This window comes from Lissotriton vulgaris, chromosome 7 (genome assembly GCF_964263255.1).
Source record: "Lissotriton vulgaris chromosome 7, aLisVul1.2, whole genome shotgun sequence".
In the NCBI taxonomy this organism is placed as follows: domain Eukaryota; kingdom Metazoa; phylum Chordata; class Amphibia; order Caudata; family Salamandridae; genus Lissotriton; species Lissotriton vulgaris.
The window spans coordinates 931031147-931050746 of NC_141695.1; the positions used below are offsets into that span (position 1 = coordinate 931031147).

Consider the following 19600-nt stretch of genomic DNA (forward strand, 5'->3'; position numbering starts at 1 on the left):
ATTACCAGGGAGTAGGAAATTGGGTTACTGGTTGAGGGGGGTGAAACCCAACTCCAGCAGGTTAAGGAAGGTGAAACCGTACTCCAGCAACAACCACAATTCTTATCAGGGTGAATCACAAGCAACCCCCAAATTAACCTGTATTCAAACCTCTGGTAGCTTAACACAAAAGCAGTCCGGCTTAACTTAGATTCAGTGTGTAAATTATTTATGCAGCACTTCAAACAATAATAAAGTGAAAACAGAACACAACAAAAATACCACACCAATTCAGACACATGGACTAAGATCTAATACATTATTTGAGACCAAAATGGCAACTATCCAATCAGTAGAACCAGAGTTAAGCAATGTTAAAGATTTAAGTAGAAAGATTTCCTAAAAGCACAAAAAGCAAACTGCGATTATCTGGTCTTGCCAGACTGGGACAAAGTCATAAGTTCAGGCCAGCCATGAGGGGGCGCGGGCAGGATACAGAGACCAACTTAGGCCCACTGAGAAAATTACCTTAAATCCTAATTGTGGAGCAATGCGAGATCACTCGACAACCATGCGTTGTGCAGTGGCATTTCCGAGGAAGCTTCGGGACTGTGATATGGAGTCCTGCATCGCCTTCGAGAATGCTGTCAATGAGGGGCTTGCGTTGCAAAGTCCTGCGTCAAGGATGCATTGCACAGTGGCAGTTCTGAGGAAGCTTCAAGGGGGGGGGGTAATGCGCAGTCCTGTGTTGTCGTCGAGGATGCCGTAGTTGAGGGACTTGCAATATGAAGACCTGCATCAGGGTTGCGTTGCCCAGCGGCGATTCAGATTAAGCTGCCGGCTGCAATGCAAGGAGCTGCTTTGGGTATGCGTCACACAGCGACTGTTCTGATGTGGCTGCAAGGAGATGGGTTCAGGACTGAGGTGGCACCACTTGAGAGGGTAAGACTCACAGAAGATAGATTCCAGGTGCTGGGTTCACGGTGCTTGGAGCACTTTCTATCCCTGAGGCTCTGAGCAGGAAGCCTGCCAATTAGCTCTTGAAGTGACTGTGATGGTCCTGGGTTTAAGATGCTGGTCCAGTCCTACTCACTCAGGCAGAAGGGCAACAGGCCCAAAGAGTAGCAGTCCTTCTTGCACTGCGGCACCTTAGTCCTTCTGAGTCTTTCTCAGATCTAGAGGTATGCTAAAGAGTTGGGTCGGAGGGTCTAATATATATACCTGGTGCCAACTTTGAAGTAGGAGAAGGTTCTGGAAGTTTCCACCCCCAGAGGTGCTTGGAAATTCCTGCCTATCTGCCCTGGCGCCAGTTTGCCTGGGGGCACAAAAGGATGGGTCCCGGCAGAGGCTTTGTGATGTGTGTTAAGAGCCAGCTCCCCCCTATCAAGTTAGAGATTGCCCATCCAGCCAACACCCATTCCCCCTTTGTCTCCGAGCAATACACAAATACCAACTGCCACCTACACCCAGTCATGTGACTCATGATACAGGCGGTAGGCACCAAATGGTTAGGACAAGAAAACGCCAACTTTTTAAAAGCTATATACCAAGGGATTGGGTCTATCTAATCAACAGGGTTATACAACTTGGAAGTCTACATAAAGAACAATGTACCGTGTCTGAAATTATTTAGCCTGCTCACAAACTTTTACATACTTGATCAAAGCATTGAAGTAGCACGACCACATTCTCATTTTGTCTTCACATATTTTGCATAACAGATCATATACATTGGAAAACATAATCATCAGTCAATATCCAATGATCTTGAGTCACCCACAATGTATTTCAAAATTCTTTACAACAAATAATCAAAAGAAGGGAACTTTCACTAATAAGGTGTTTTTCCATTGGTAAACAAGGAATTGAAAGCCTGCAATACACAAATTAGATGATAAACTATCAGTGCTCTCGATATTGTTGTTTATGTAACTTTTTAAAAGTGGCATTTTCAGAATTGTGACTTAAAATCCTCTTTACCATTAAAGAAGGGTTTAGATTAAAATTATTTAGATAACAAACTTGATATTCCCACTTGCTCCCAATTATAAGTTACCACTTATTAAATGTAATAAAGTTTCCAAATGTTATCCTATGGGAGAGGTAAGCCTCTAGTAATGAAAAACGAATTTAAGAATTTTTCACTACCAGGACATGTAAAATGTCTGACTTTTTAAATACACTGCACCTTACCATCTGGGTTGTTGAGGGCCTATCCTATGAATGACTTATATGTATTAAAAAGGAAGGTTTAAACCTGGCAGAAGATTTATTTTATCAATACTCTGAGTGGGCCAGCACACCAATTTCTAAATAAATAATCAAAAAAATATACTAATCCTTAAGCAAATTTACTCAAGTTTTGTGTGCATCCACTTTGGTGGAGGGTGCAGCCCTTATCCCTCACAATAAGCATACAACAAAAAGGAGGCTATGGGAAACCATAGTCTACACGGAGCGTAGCTAAGGACAAAAATGTCTTCAATAGATTACACACAGAATTTTCTGTTCAAGTATACTGTATTCAATAAAAATAATCAATATTAGTTTCAACAATGTAGTAAACTACATAGTGTAGTTGATTCCATACAAAACAGAATGTTATAATATGAAAAATATAAGAATTCACATCATAATAAGAAAGAAACAAGTTGATTCAATGAATTTCATATGTGTACAGTCCGTAACATATAGCAATCCCTGTCTATAGTATATAAGCAGAGACAATCCCAATCCATTTCGGGTTTATAGCCCTTCTTCAGGGGATGAATTCCATCACACAATAGCTGTATAAGGTCTGGTGTGTCCTCCTTGGGAATCTACAACACAACAAATGTGAACTAATCACACATTAATCTCAACCAATCGAATATAGGTTGTAGGACAATACATGAAAGTGAATAAGATTTGAACCCGAATGGTGAAGCAACACAGAAAAGAAAAGGGAAAGGACAAAGTGAATGAATGATTGGCATGCTACCTTGTGAATAATGGGATTGGGGAATAACATGAGGAAATTTGTCCAATTTCCGCATGGTATTTTGTTTCATAGAATGACTTTTACAGTAAATGTCATAAAGCTTTATTTGGTGCTTACACAGTACAACATGTTTAGGGGCCTTTATTTGACACAGCATTTGATGGAAAATCAGTCTTTGAAGATTATACAGTCATTTATTAGTATAACTTCACAGGTGCCAATATTATGGTCTCTGACAGTGTACATGATTACATTATTGCTCATAATGGTGGTTTAGTGTATTCTCTTTATTACTCAGTGACAGGTTAAGAATACGACTGAGCTACATATGTCTGTTGTGATTGCTTTGTAAAAGAATAGTGCTGGAGTGCAAAGCTTTGCTCAGATGTCCCTAGTTGGTGCTGTTTAAGGTAGAGTGCCAAATACCAAGGCTGCGTAGTCTTGATTCCACCTCGTGGTTCTTTAATCTACTAGTAAACTCTCCCTGCCTCTTTATCTTTTTCATTACTGCTCACCCTTCATCACTGTTTTCCATCTTACTCTTCGTCATTCTTTTCCCCTTTTGCTTTTTGCTTTCTCTTTCTCTGGATCAAAGTCTGTTGAGGATAAATAAGTGCCAGTCCCCAAAAGTGAGTGCCTGTGAACCCCACCTGCAACCACCAACTCAAATTAAGTACTGCTGGTTGGTTAGTGGGCAAAGTCAAGGGGCTGTTTTGGAGAATTTAGTGGCTGTTTTTTTAAAAAGAGCCGCAGGAGTTCGTATAACTCCTGCGAGAAAAAAAAAATATGAATTGGTTCGGCATCGGCACTGCCATGACTTTAGGTTCTAACACTTTCACATCGAAAAATTATTTAACACTGCGCTTTCCCAGACCCCATTCGCCTGCAGACAGTTGTCTGCTTTCACTTTGTGTCCAAAGTGTTTCAGGGAACTGCATGGACACGCGCTTATACAGACCCATTTGTGAATAATTTGTTGCTCTTAGTCTTTTCAAGAGCATGATGATCTGTTGAGTAAATATGGCTATGTTATCAGCTAAATAACATAAACTTTCTAAACATGCCAAGAGCACATTGCACAAAAGTGGAGACAGCTACTTCTTCAATCAAAGACTTCTTAAGACTCGCATCAATATGTAACGCAGCAGTATAACCTTTGTCCGTACCTCACATGAACATTACTCCCTGGGATTCTGTGTCATAAAGATTCTCTATTGAGTCTGTAACTGATCATGCTGCAAAACTACTAGTTAATTGCCTGCAGCACTGACCCTGGTGTTTAATGTTTGATAGAATGTGCCATGCCCAGCCTCACCTTATTAACAGTTGCTGAAAATGCCAATAGGTATGGCTTATAACTGAAAGTGCCTCTTAGTGACTTGTGAGATACCCCATCATACCTGCCTTCTGCCAGTCGTTCTCGTACTCCTGCGTCCATTCTTCCAACCATTGACTCATTCTTACCGTCATCCTCTCATAAAACACACACGTAAACTCGAGAATTAAAAAGATAAACAAATGGATTAAAAGCAGAAAAAATTAACTTTGTTGCAGCATAATACTTGTGGGTATGTACTTGTAGTTGAGAATAAGTAAGAATTCAACATAGGATTGAGCAGATAGCTTGGAACGGTATTATGTATAGTTATTAATTGCTTCACCAACCCAAGATAGCTGATGTGTTGCTTCTAAACGTTGCAATCATCTTGGAATGGCAAAACAATGAAACACTATGGATCATACCTTTCAGTGTAGCAACTGGTTTAGAAGCAGTGGTCAGGCAGGATGAGGAGAACTGCAGATAAAATTAGCAGTAAATGAGCGGCCCAGTTTAATTATCTTGGGAAAAAGAAGCAAAACCATACACATTAAAAAAACTTTAAAAAGTACAGGCAAAGGATTCGCCCGCACGTCCAGCCGGGGTTGCACTCCGGGTCGCCACGTGGCTCCTCGCAGGACCAGAGCGACCCGCCTGTCAAGGGGAAACGCCATCGCAAATCCCGCTCCCGACGGAGGTCCCTGTCCCGGGATCCCTTGCTGGGGGACACACAACCTGACACAGATTAGCCTGGCGAAGACTCCGGATTGTCGCAGGCCGGGGCTACCGGCTGGTGGCCTCTCATCGATGTCCCTACCCCGTGGCTGCTGAACTCTGGCCGATGGAGCAGCCGGTGACTGGTGCAGTATTGACTCCTTTCCTGGCGGGGATGTGGACGCTTGCGGTCTGACACCCCTGGGTTCGTGGTGCCTTACTACTGATGTTGCTGTTTCCTTGGAGTGGGTTCGGGGTGCACTTTATGGGCTGCCTCCTCCGGATGGGGTTGGGGGGTGGTTCTGGGAGTGTGCCTGGTTGGTTTTAAGGGGGGTCTAGTTGGGATCCATTGGTATGACTGGCTTTAGACGCTGTGTTTTGGGTCTGAAGTACCGTATACCGCGACAGATGCTTCATTGTTTATTGAGGTATTGGGGTGGGGGAGGGGGGTTCTGGGGTGTTTGGTTGCTGGTGGGTTGGGTTGGGATTAGTGGGGTAGCGGGGGTTGGGAATGTTTTCTGTGGGGTGCACGTGTTTCGTATGCTGTCGGCGGCTGGAGGGCTGGGAGTCTGGGTTGGGGTGCGGGAATTGTGGACACGGACCCATTGGGACAATGGCTGACGCCCCACGACTTGTGCCATCTACTGCTCTCATGCGTGTATTGAGCTGGAATGTCCGGGGGCTCCTGGACAAGATCAAACGGGGGGCTGTGCTTCGCTGGGCAAAAAGGGACCTGGCTGACATGCTCCTCCTCCAGGAAACGCACATGCTGGGTACGAAGGCTCTGAGCCTGCAGAGGTTTGGCTTCCACCAGGTGTTTCATGCAGGGTTTGCCAGGGGCTCGAGGGGGGTGGCCATTCTGGTTCATAAACGACTAGCCTATACCCATGAGCGTCAGTGGCTCGATCCGCAGGGCCGGTTTGTGTTTGTGCAGGGGAAGATTGGTGTGGAGCCCGTAATCCTTGGTAGTGTGTATGCCCCTCCCCCGCTGCAGTGGGCCCTTGCGGAGCGACTGTTTACCCTGTGGGCCGAACTTCCCCGTTCTTTGGCAGTAATTGGTGGCGACTGGAACGATGTGTTGGATGTGGCTCTGGACAGGCAGAGGAGGCCGGGGGTCGCGGCTGCGGCCTCGCCTACGAAGCTGAGTGCAATGATTGATGGCCTTGGATGGGTGGATGTGTGGAGACACCTTCATGCAGAGAGACGAGAATACACCTATGTGTCTGCTGTGCATGGCTCCCTTTCACGCTTAGACTGTGTATTTGTACCGGGGACCTTCCTTGATAGAGTAAAGGGGGCGGCGATCCGGCCTCGCGGGCTGTCCGACCACTCCCCTGTGGCGGTTCAAATTGACCTTTGCAAGGCGCGCCAACCATTCAGGTGGCGGATGTCTACGTGGCACCTGCAGCAACCGGGCTATTCTCGGCATTTGCGCAGTGCGATCGCCCACTATTGGCGGGACAATCTAACGGAGGAGGTTGATGCAGTGACAGTGTGGGAGGCCATGAAACCCGCCCTAAGGGCTGTCGATATTGCCTGGTGCGCTTCTGCTCGCCGGACCCGACAAGAAAGTATTGCCACTGCGGCGGAGAGTGTGGAAAGGCGGGAGGCACGACACAGGGAGGCGGCCAATGATGTGACGCTACGGCTGCTTTTACAGGCACAACAGTCTTACTCCTCGGTATTGTTGGATGAGGCCCGTCAGGCGTGGCTGGCTACGCGTAGTAGGGTGTACCAGTGGGGCGACAAGTCCTGCACCATGCTCCACCGGTTGTGTCAGCAGACCTTTCAGCCGATCACTTTACCGGGGCTGGTCGACGGCGCGGGGGTAGCGATGACAGACCCTTCGATCCTTGCTGCGAGCTTCGCACGCTACTACGAGCGTCAGTATGCCCCTCGTGAGAGCCTCTCCCCCGATGGCATTGAGGCTTACCTCGCGGCGGTCCGCCCACAAGCGGTACCTGATGAGGTCCGCGATGCCCTAGATCTCCCCCTGACAGCTGAGGAATTGGGTGACGCGCTGGGTCAACTCAATGCGGGTAAAGCACCTGGGCCTAGTGGGTTCCCCAGTGAATTCTACCGGAAATTCCACCTGCAGCTTGGGCCGCATTACAGGCGGGCTCTGGAACTGGCTCGGGAGCGGGGTAGCCTCCCCCCGGACTGGCGTCACGCCGAGATTGTGGTGTTTCAAAAGCCGGGCAGACCCCCGAGCGCCACGAGTCCTACCGCCCCATCTCCCTTATTAATTTTGAAGCCAAACTCCTGGCCAAGGCGCTTGCGAATCGCCTGCTTCCCCACATTTCGGCCCTTGTCCACCCGGATCAGGCGGGATTCATGCCGCACCGGGCGACGCGACACAACATTCGGCGGGCGCAGGCGGCGATTGACGCGATCGGGACGACTGGGGACCAGGCGGCGCTGTTATTGGCTGACATAGATAGTGCCTTTGACTCGGTCAGCTGGACCTACCTCCTTACCCTCCTGCCACTACTGAACCTGGGTCCGGTTTTCGTCTCTTATGTAAAGCTACTCTATACCGATATCACCGCTTCTGTGCGCGTCTCTGGGGCGATTTCCGCGCGATTCCCCGTGGCCAGGGGCACTCGTCAGGGGTGCCCCCTCTCCCCGTACCTCTTCGCGCTGGCCATGGAACCTATGGCCGCCCGAGTGCGCCAGGACGCGCTCTATCGGGGCTTTGTGTGGGGGTCGGGCCACTCGGACCGCATTGCCCTATATGCGGACGACGTGCTCTTCTTCATGACCGACTTACACCGTACAGGGCCTCGGGTTCTCGACATAATGCGGGAGTTCGGCCAGGCGTCGGGGCTCTTTCTTAACCCTCGCAAGTCAACCCTGTGGATTCTGGGGGGTGCCTCGGTGAGTTGCCAGTGGGCTGCGTCTCTTCAGGTAGCGGTCGATGGCATGAAGTACCTGGGCATTTACCTCTCGGCCTCGCCTGCCGTGGCATGGGATCGTAACATCCAGCCGGTGTGGGACAGGGTCCAGGTTGACGTTAAGACCTGGACGCGTATGCCCCTCAATATCTATGGCCGGTCGGCTATTTTCAAAATGGTGGCCCTGCCTCGGCTCCTCTACCAACTACAGAATCACCCGTATAAAATAGACCCGCAGTGGTTTCGTGGTGTCAACTCGGTGCTGGGCAGATTTCTGTGGGCCGGGGGTGCCTCTAGGGTGGCACTGCGTACCTGCTTCCTCTCTACCTACTGTGGCGGCTTGGCGTCCGCGGACCTGCTATCGTACTACCAGGCCTCCCACCTTCTAGTGCTCAACGAGTGGTGGTATGGGGATCGTAGCGATCCGGCCTATGCACTGGAACCCTCCTTGATGGGCGGTGCCACTCTCCACACTCTGCTGTACTCGGCCAGGCGGAGGAGGGCTTTGCCAAGGGTCACCCAGGTGGTCTTCGCGATCTGGCGGCAGGCTCTGCGCCGTATGGGGTGGTGGGGCAGGCTGACGGCCGAGACGCCGCTGTGGCATAACGGTCTACTACCAGAGCTGGCCTCTTTGTCCGGGTTCGGCGGCTGGGACGCGATCGGGATTTCGTCCCTCGGTAATGTTCTCAACGGAACCACACTTAAGTCCTTCCAGGACCTTAGCTCCGAGTATAATTTGTCCAGGTCCCAATTCTTTCGCTATCTTCAGTTCCGCCATGCCCTTGGCCCCAGCCTGGTGGGGTTGGAACAGCTCCCCGACTTTAGTCCTATTGAGGCTAAACTGTTTATGGGCGACCTGGACGACAAGAAAGTCTCTCAGATATACCGCTCCCTGGTCGTCAACTGCTCCCCCTCCCTCTCGACTTTGAAGGCCTCCTGGGAGAATGATATCGGCCCCTTGGATGACGACGATTGGCGGGAGGCCCTCGAATCCCCTCGGAGCGCAGCTATAGCCGTCCGTCTTCGGTTCATTCAATTTAAATACCTCCATAGGGCCTATTATACTAGGGAGCGGCTGTGGCGTGCGGGCCTCATAGCTGCCCCTGAATGTCTGAGGTGTGGTGCTGAGAGGGGGACGCTTTTCCATACCGTATGGTCCTGTGAGAGGCTGACCCGATTCTGGGCGGGTGTGTGGGACTGCCTGTCGGAAGTACTGGGGTGGGACGTTCCCCGTACCCCTAGGCTGGGTCTCCTTCATATTCTGGAAAATGTTGGGGGTAACATTTACAAGCGCCACCTACTGCTGTTGGGACTAGTGGTGGCTAAGCGTGACCTGGCCCAGGCATGGAAGTGCGAACGTGCCCCCCCCCTGAGTGCGTGGAAGGCAGGTTTAGACTATCTGATGGGTTTAGAATTACCCGTGTTTGAGGCCAGGGGGTGCCCCCGGAAACACTATAAGATCTGGAAGCGGTGGGCAGACTACAGGGGTCTGGACCTCGATCCCCCAGCTGACGTTGATGATGTACTGGCCCTTGATGTGGACCCCGGGCCCTAGGCTATTAGCCAACTCTGACATTGCTTCCGTCTCCTGTTGCTGACTAGCGATCACGTGCACTGGGTTAGGGTGGGATAAGGGGTGGGTAGTTGGAAAGGGTGTTGGGGGATGCTGTTGGGGATGGGTGGGTTGGGGGGATTAGGGGCGTGCCCCTTTTGTTTCCATAAAACTCTGAGTTCACTACCGTGCCTTTATCTGTCTGTGTTGTTGACAGTCTCCTCCTGACTGTGGAGGGCTGTCCTGAATCTTGATTGAACTCTTAATAAACACGGTTTTGAAAAAAAAAAAGTACAGGCAATAAAAATAGGAACCTGTAAAAGGAGAAATGCAAAACTAAATATGTTTGTGCACAAGCCTTGGCACTGAATCCAACTCAGTTTCATACTGATGTGCTCATATGATCAGACACAATGCTGTCACTAAGATAGCAAGAAAACCAATGGCTGAAGCGAGATGAGCCGTTGGTCCATGCTGTATGTTGTAATGGGTGGAAACAGAATGTGAATGACACTTAAACATACCAATGGCTGAAGATGGTTGCCACAAAGTCCCTCTATGCTTGTGTATGTATACATGTATTTTTATGATTTTGTTTTGTTTTACAGCAGCTTGGCAGACTGCTAAAGCAGTCAGATGGGATCTAAAATGTACTTTACTTAATACACCACTAAATGCTAGTCATAAAATTTCAAACATAGAAAATTACAGTTGGCAAAAGTATATTAAACCCTTCATATGGGGACTAACAAGGATTCTCAAATGCAAAACATCTGCTCCCTGAGCTTATTATGCGACAATCACAAAAAGAAATGAAACCCTTGCCTACTACATTAATTTATCATATTTCATGTATGAAAATATATTTCTGTCTACAGGTCTTAGCACAGTGTCATAACAATCCACTTGTAAAGGCCTTTTGTCTATATCATCTATTTTCACTAGAAATATGTCCCTTTTACTCCCTTTGACATATATTTTTGTAATGAAGAGAACAGCAATAGGGCTAATTAGCTCTGTAGGCTCAACCCCATAATCAGTGCTGGCCTACTGTAGTGGGCATAAGCTTTGCAATAAGGCAACCATCAGTCATACATGTGTACAATCACAATTGTTTACAAAATTTTCATTTTCAGATTATACAGCTTCTCCTAAGTGGGCCTAACACGGATTCTCACAGTACAAACCTTCTACCATGAATCCTTGGCTCCCACGGTTTTCGCTGAGATTACATGTAAAAAAATGCCTGTTCACAGGCTTTGCCACAATATAATAACAATACACTCTAAAACACCTATTGAATTTAACATTTACTTTTCACAATAAATAAGGGACACCTACTGCCTTTGCTGTAACTTTTCATATTAAACCGATCAGACATATGGCATCTGTCTTAGCTTTCCCAAATGAACTAAAGAGGCCTATGGCCATTATCATAACCAACTGAGGCCTACTGTATGTAACATAAGCTTTCCCACAAAGGAACCCGAATACAGTCATACAGTTTTATGTACAAAATTACATTAGGCACAACAGTATGGAACTCCTTCCTAAGAGGGCCGGACAGGAATTCTTACAGTGCAAATCTTCTACCCCAAGGGTTTGTCAGAAAGGGTAACGAACTGCACAATCCTTTCCTCCTACGATAATCTGTGAAATTTCATGCAAGAAAATACTTGTGTACAGGTTTTACCACGGTGAATTAACTATGCACTGTTACAGGCCTATTGATTTTAAATGCTTTTTAGGATAAATAAGTCAGACCTACCACTTGGTCGCAGCTTTTCATAATAACTGACCTAGGGCATCGGACCAATGACTTCATTGGCTTGTCACCAAAACCAGTGCAGACCTACTGTGCTGAACATAAGCTTGCCAACAAAACAAAGTGTAAAGCAAGCACTCTTTTACAGTGGAAGCATGGAAAACCTGGTCTATCAAATGCTTTCATTATGAGAGACGAGTCACTCTGTAGGAAGAGCCAAAGCCATTCACAGCTTCTTAAAGCTCTTTTTTTCTGCTTATCACCTAAGGTGTTTGAAAGTAGGATATGCTGTTCTTATTCAGCAGCTCACAAAGTCAATCTGAAATGAAGACGATATCAAAGCATTAATAATATGGGGTCTGTTTGATGAGACTGAGATATAGTCATGAATGTTTCCTCAAGATGAAATTCATAGGTTTGCATTTCATGCCATGCTTGTTCTTCTGTATATGAGAATACACTGTGAGATTTACCTAGAAGCAGTTATTATGATGTGCTGCTCTTAAGTGTGTGTTTTAAGAGGCGGAGTTTGTGTGAAGAGGGCATTAATGGAGTTGTAACAAGGAGGCTAGTAAATTGGTGCTTATGATTTGGTACTAGCATAAGGTTATCATTTTTTGGTGATTCGTTTTTTGAGACTCAGGCTAGTGGCTGCCTCTAGTAAAACAAGCAATTCAATACAATAAGTCTCGCATTTACACGAGTTTGAGCTATTGGCATTGTAAATGACAATGCCTTTTATTTATGTTTTGGTTTTAAAAAACACAAATAAAAGGCTTTTTCATTTATAATGCCAATAGCTTATACTTGCGTAAATGCGGGACCTATTGCATTGCAAATACTTCTTTTCTGTTTTTGTTGCACACTTCTCCTTGAAAGAGGAGATAGGAGGGGGGAGGGGCCGGGCTGTATATCTGCACTCGCTTTCCGGTGCCGTGCAGAAACAAAAGCGTCTATTGAAGCACAGCACTCACCTCAGCTTCTTAAATCTAAATTGAAAGAGGCGCCATTTATAAATAAAGGCCCACGCTTGTAGACAAAGCAGCGCCGCTAATAAAAAATATAAAACGGCATTATACATGCTGCATTTGACCGAGCAATGAAAGTGCTGTATCCATGAAGCGGCCATTGTGCTGGTACACGAGCCGAGGCAAATCAATACATTTGTGCTTACAAGACTTAGTGACACATACTGTGTAACAACCGCAGTAAAAGGGCCAGTCGCCATGGGACGTTACAAATGAAGACAAGGCGGTACTAAGGAGGGACTAAAAAGCCTATTTATGAATCAGAAGCCAGCATTTACGAAGGACAGTGACACAGCCAATGACAAATATGGGCGGAGAGTGGGCAGGGCTTCTATTCCATACTCTATTACAACAAGTCTCGCCGAGCAGCGCATGTGCGCTGACTCTAGACTCAACCTAAAAGGCTTGACCATCTGCATTTTCAAGGTGATCTCTTCTCACTGTTTACAAGGTATTATATAGTTTTTCTTGTCAGAACATTATTTGTGCCAAATAAATCAGTGTTAATGTTTGTGGGAAATGAGGTGAAAATCCAGGCCTGAGTAGAAGATCTGGGTTTGCTTGCAGCTCCTGAGAAAGCCTTGCAAAAGCATAGATCAATTTTTGCTACATCTTACTATGCAAGGAGCTGTTGGGATGATTTCTCTCATTAAGATCTAGGGACAATCCTTTATTGCCTAAATTAGAACAGATGACGTGTTGACAGATAGTTGATTGTGGTAGCTTAATTGGTTGGATACATTGGGGTATTCCTGGGTATATTTTTCCCTATTCTTTTTTACCTCAGTCCCTCTCTCTGTGTGTATGTTTTTTGTGTCTTCTATTTTCTTGGCGTAGCTTTATGGGGGCTGTTTGGGGTTTGACACCCCCCCAAATAAATGCATTTTTGGAATGGTAGTTGGGTCGGGGGGCCAGAGTCGGGTCGACTATCTCTGTGTCAGTTTTTCTTTCGCTGTGAGCCAAGAATGAAAGACAAAACAGTGACCTTTGATGTAAATGCAGGGTGAGAAAGAGTGAAGGAGACAGATATTTTCATCTGCTGGCTGTATTTAAAAAAATGAAACCAGATAACCTGGAATCAATACCGGCTACCCAGCGTGATCCTAGGAAAATATTTTATTTCAAAGAACCTCCTTTTTTTCTTTACTGTCACACGTGACCACCCTTTTAAAGACTTGAATTCGGGATGTGTGCTGTACAAGCACCTCCTATATTTGATTTAATAGACTTGAAAACACTCCATCTATAATGAGATTCTAGGGCATATTTAGGGTTTACATAACTAATGATCTGCCTCCTGCTTGACTAATGTAATTGTCTCTGTTGGCGAGCCATGAATGTTTCTAAGAATTATCACTTTTAACAAATGCCTGTAAAAGGAAGTGAGATAATCTGATGTACTGTGAAAAGTTTCCGCTTATAAAAAAAACTACACTTTTTTTTATTTCGAAGAGATTGTATCACATTTTTACATTAGACACAATATATATACATATATGCCAAATGTTTTCATGGTACGGCTCTGGCACAGACCTTTAGAGCCAACCCAGACCATGGCTTGGTTTGGCTTGCCTATTAATTTGCCTGCACTCTGCCCTCTATTTTGGAACCCAGAATTAGTGTAGGGAGCCGTCAGTCATTGGATAAAATGATATGTGAAAGGAGAATACTAGACACATGGAGCCCACATGCACTGATTTAACAACTCTACCATCAAGGGTTCTTGAGAAAGAGACAAAAAAGTGCGTACGGTGAAAATACATTTAAAATAAGTGATCCCTGGTCTGTTGTATTGTACACGACCGTGGTCATGAATTCCCGTGGAGGACTACCAGTCCCAGGTTGGACAAGCAGGGGTGCAGCTTCAGCAGGAGTGTTTGGCATGTGACACTCCTCAAATGCACTCCTGGATTAGTAGTTGTGTCTGTGGGGAAGATGTATGCCTGCTATGACTTTGGGTTTATTCTGTTGTTCTCATTTTACTAATAAGCTTTAACGTGTTAAGTTTTTTTGGATCTGCATCTCAAATGTATATAGTGAGCCGTGTACCAAAAAAGTAAAAGATCTTCAACCATAGACGTACAACTTCAATGGGTGTAAACATACTACTTTCTGTATTTCCCAGACATTAGCAGTAGTATATTTGGAAAGCTGCGCCAGCCTCAGGTCTCCAAGCATACTACTGGCCATCAAACCCCCAAAAGGTGATGAGACGAATGCTTACAAATAGCCTAACCACTGGCAATCCCTCAAAGTATCATTCCAACCCATCCGTTTTTCACCCACTGTATCACTCTACATAGAGGGCCACCTAATGCAAATCAATCATGACTGTGTTCCTTCTGGAAACAGTCCACCCTAGGCCTTGATCATCTCACACCTCCACACTGCAGCACACTGATTTTTTCGGAGGGCGATTCAAGATTAACACCCCCCAATCTCACTGACTATGCCACGCCCTTGGCTACTTTATCTTCTAGGTCCCCAATACCCTATATAAACAATGGTTGAAAGCTTTGCACCTGACTCTTCATTTTTGTGTAGCTGATGCCAGGTGTTTTCTTGTGCATTGCTAAATCAATGTCCAATTTCAGAGATAGAAACGTGCTTTCATTTTAAACCATATCTAGCAAGACTGGTATGTATAGAGGCTATATTAAGCTAGTCAGGTTTTTGTGCATATCTGTCTGGGATCTGCGTTGATTGAATACTGATGTCTACGGTAGCGGGTCAAAATGTTTCGATCGATAGTGGACCCAACTGCTAGAAAACAAGAGTATGAAAAGCAAACAAAATTTGGAAAATTAAGCTGTAACCCCAGTGTTAGAGGGAAGTAAATTATTTTGACATTCTGTGTTTCTGTCAGTGTCTGCAGTAAGTGCATTATGCAAGTCTGTCTTTCTCTAGTCTGTACTATAGAAAGAGGAAGCAACAGACCACTGTGCATGCTCCTTTTTGAGTGAATAGGATATGGAAATAACAACAAAGGATTTCGGTTTTCTAGGAGCACGAGTGCCTTGTCTCTGATGCTATGTTTTAATGAGCTTGTTTTGGCTATTTTCAGATAGAAGAGTTTGAATTTGAGGATTTCGATGATGGCGCTGAGATTTTCGAGGATTCCGGACTCGGCCTCAGCAGTTCTCGCTCCTTTCCATCACCCTGCTATGTGCTTTACAGCTACCAGGTGAGCCTGAGCTCCTGGCTGTGTGAACCTTTGTGCATTCCTCTCCATATTGTGTATGCTCTTTGCTATATCTCTCCTTACAGTGTGTTGTGGCCCTTGTATGAGCACTTCTCTCTTTTGCACTGCTTCACAGACCTACCTATTAAGCACACTCCTTCTTTCCTTAGTTTTGTGTGCGTGTCTCATTTGCTCCATTTGACTAATCTAGCATGTGCTCTTCTCCCTTGTGCACTGTTTCACCTCCTTTATGGATTGGGTGAACACATATTTTTCTTGCACCTTTCCACAATATTCTACCATGCACATTCCTTGTTTTCACATTCCTTTTATGGGCACATCTTTCTCATGCTCTGTTCACTCGAGAACACCTTATTTAGCTCACACATTTTCTTAACGCTTATGTGCACACACATTCAGTCTTCACTACATCATCAACTTTTACATTTCTTTTTCTTAGAGTTGCTTGGGCATATATGTCGTTATTCAAAGTTCCATTTTGCATGTGTCTTGTCAAGATAACTCTTGTTCACCTTTCCAAGGTCCACCTCTTACTCTAATTGTGTCACAGCTCGTATGCGCACATACATCACTATTTATTATTTGCTTCTGTGCTCATTTCACTATATGACATTGTTTCACAAATATTCACATCTCACTTAGAGTTAGTGACGGTCTGTATGCATATTCCTGCAGTCATAACTTTTCATTTCACTCTACTTTTTTATTCATAATGGAAAGGATCAAGCAAAAACAAGGAATATGAAGTCTGCATGTTTGACCTAGCAACAACATGTCTCTCTTTGCTAAAGGACATCAAAATCCACATAGCAAACACCCTAAGAGCTGCCGATTACACCTTCTTTACCTTAACATCGCAAGAAACTCGAATGGAACTGGAGGAAACCCTTGTCCCCAGACCTTAGGTTGGGATACAAAAGAGGCATCAGACAATATCATGATGACATCAGGTTAGCACAGGCAACATTGTATGAGGAGAGGATTAATATGGCCTCCAACTATCCCAAGAACTATTTAAAATTGTGACGTTGCTTACCACGATTGAACAAGGCTCTCATACGCTTCATTCCTCCAAGGAGTGATGCAATGAGCTAGCCACTTTTTTCCAAAAGCAAAATGGAAAATATATTTACCTTCCTACACATGAGCCCTACGGGTGGCCCCGAAGTGAGGCAAGTCACTTTTGTTAGGAAAAGCCAACCCTCTAGCTTAGACCAACCCGGCCCACCTACACTTCAGGTATTTGGTAATGTGGTGAGATTTCAAAGCAATTCCTCCTGATTGTGCGGTGTGAATATAGTGTGACGAAATGCTTTCCGTGGCGCCTGTGATTCAAATAAGCTGTGCTAGACTCTGCCTTTCTCTCAACTCCATGTCTTAATTAAAGGTAAGCGTCTGCATGTATTTACAATACTGGAGCCTTATTCTGAGAGAGAATGCGCCCGTCGGCGCTTTGTGGAATTTTGGGGAAAATGTCCTTTGTGCACAGAGACTAGTGAGCGGACAGAGCGGACTTATTCTTTACAGTGAAACATCCATCGGTTAAAAAGCTGTGAGGTTGTGACAAGGGTGACATCTAGTGGTTCTTAGAAGCATTTTATTTGTAGATAGTACGAGTTATATTTAAAACAAACCAAAGTGAAGCTTCTCACCAGATTCTACATAGTGTTATCTAACACTGGAACATGGGGAATACACACTTGTGGTTTGTTTGAGGGTGTTGTTCTTGAGTACATGTAAGGAAACTCTCAAGAAATGTAATAGCTGAGAGTACGGTTGTGAACAAAACGGAAGTATAATTTTCAAAGCCTGTTAGGAAGCCACCATCAACTTTTGGAGTGTGTGATTTATCGTATTCCTGTGTCACAAGGAACAGCTTGAAAGTTAGCGACGCAGAAAGGAAAAATTAGACATAGTTTTAAAGTGAGAGGCCACCATTTAGGCTCTGAACCTTAAGGAAAGAAATGCAGTTGGATACTTTGGAAACTGACCTTAAGAATTTAAATATTGACCTGGAGTAAATTAAACAAGTGCATTGGGAAAATAATTTGAACCATGACAGAGAACATTGGGTTTGATCCAAATTCAGGGAAAACAAAGAATTCCCCAGGACCAGAAGAGGTCAAAGGTCCCAGAGAAAACAAGCATTAGAAATGCAATAGGTCTCGCAGCATTAGAGTTAGTGCTTTTAGAATTGTTAATGGTTTTTTTTGTAAATCTTTAGCATGAGGTTGAGGGTGAGTGAGGGTGAGTGAGGGTGAGGGGTTGAGGGTGAGTGAGGGTGAGGGTGAGGCTGAGGGGTTGAGGGTGAGGGTGAGTGAGGGTGAGGGGTTGAGGGTGAGTGAGGGTGAGGGGTTGAGGGTGAGTGAGGGTGAGGGGTTGAGGGTGAGTGAGGGTGAGGGGTTGAGGGTGAGTGAGGGGTTGAGGGTGAGTGAGGGGTTGAGGGTGAGTGAGGGGTTGAGGGTGAGTGAGGGGTTGAGGGTGAGTGAGGGTGAGTGAGGGTGAGTGAGGGTGAGTGAGGGTGAGTGAGGGTGAGGGATTGAGGGTGAGTGAGGGTGAGGGGTTGAGGGTGAGTGAGGGTGAGGGATTGAGGGTGAGTGAGGGTGAGGGGTTGAGGGTGAGTGAGGGTGAGGGGTTGAGGGTGAGTGAGGGTGAGGGGTTGAGGGTGAGTGAGGGTGAGTGAGGGTGAGTGAGGGTGAGGTGTTGAGGGTGAGTGAGTGAGGGTGAGTGAGTGAGGGTGAGTGAGGGTGAGTGAGGGTGAGTGAGGGTGAGTGAGGGTGAGTGAGGGTGAGTGAGGGTGAGTGTGGGTGAGTGTGGGTGAGTGAGGGTGAGTGAGGGTGAGTGAGGGTGAGTGAGGGTGAGTGAGGGTGAGTGAGGGTGAGTGAGGGTGAGTGTGGGTGAGTGTGAGTGAGCCTCACTACTTCCAGGATGTGCAGCCCAGGTCACTTTGTATGTACGTCTTATTTTGACATATATTGCTGCTTCGTTTGGTATACTAATCCATGCAAATTTGAAAATAATATTTCCTATGAGACTTGCTTAATTTTACTCACTTTCACAATAAAGGACCTGGTCACGTTTTGTTATCACTTTACTGCACTTGCCACATCACATGGACGTTTAATCTTGTAAATGCATCATAAAGACAGACCCCCCCCCGCCCCCCTTTAAACCAGGCAGCTGGGTCTTCTTTTCAGGTGAAGTGACGACATTCTCCCCACAGTCCACCAGTCGAGATCAAACGCTCATTCAAGCTTTAAAAAATACATGGTGGCCTAGTTTGGACGTTAATATAGCCCAGACCCCTCTAGGTTAAACATATTACATGACAGTACAGGCACACAAAGGCTTTATTGGCGCTGAGGAAGGGTCTGGCTGCTGCACTCAGCTGGTGTTTGGGGCCGAAGATTTACTGAGAATGACTGAAAAGGGAGATTTTTCTTCTCCTGGAAGGTGATAAATCTGCTTCCTTGGCTACTGCAGAGGACCAAGTGGAAGAGCATTTGCTTCAGTTCTAAGGCCTGGGGAGAGAAAATGTGGCTGTGGCAATTGTTCCCGATGCTTTCCTATTCCTTTTAAATTCTGTTGACAGTTCCTTGAGTGAAAAGAATTTGAAAAATAAACAAAGTCATTTATAAAGACGGAAAATAATGAATCCAATATACAGCTTTGAAGTACCTTATGGTATGAGTTTGCTTTTCCTACAGGGATTTAATTCTTCCCCCCTTTCTTCCCCCCCTTTTAAAAATAAAAAAGCTTTACTAACAAGCATTGGCAAAGTTAATAACGTGGCACTCTCATTATAAAAGCCCGACCTATTTAGTACTTTGTTGTCACCCTCATTCAAAGTGATCTCATTTGCGAAAAGAGATTCGTGACACAGAGATATGCCGAGGATCACACAATTTAGCCAAGTGATCACAGCAGGATTCTAACACACTGGTATAATACACAATTCAGCCACTAGATTAGGATTTATTTATTTATTTATTCATTTATGTATTCCACCAAGCGAGACTATACAAAGAGCCTGAACAGATAAACATCTAATTTTATTTGCGCAGATAAAGTTCCTGTAGACACTACAGGATACGCCGAAGTTACAAAAGATACGCAAGTTTGAAAAAGTTAATTATTTGAAAGTAATCCACAGACAGACTTTCTGTGC

The 19600-nt window shown here is 45.5% G+C and overlaps 1 protein-coding gene across 1 annotated transcript in view; it reads left to right on the plus strand.

The window, feature by feature from the left end:
* FCHSD1 (FCH and double SH3 domains 1) overlaps positions 1-19600 on the plus strand; it is a 309094-nt gene that overhangs the window by 208781 nt on the left and 80713 nt on the right. Inside the window, exon 14 of the mRNA XM_086931360.1 lies at positions 15295-15414. Coding sequence (XP_086787486.1) covers positions 15295-15414 — 120 coding nt within the window. The remainder of the gene's footprint in view (positions 1-15294; positions 15415-19600) is intronic.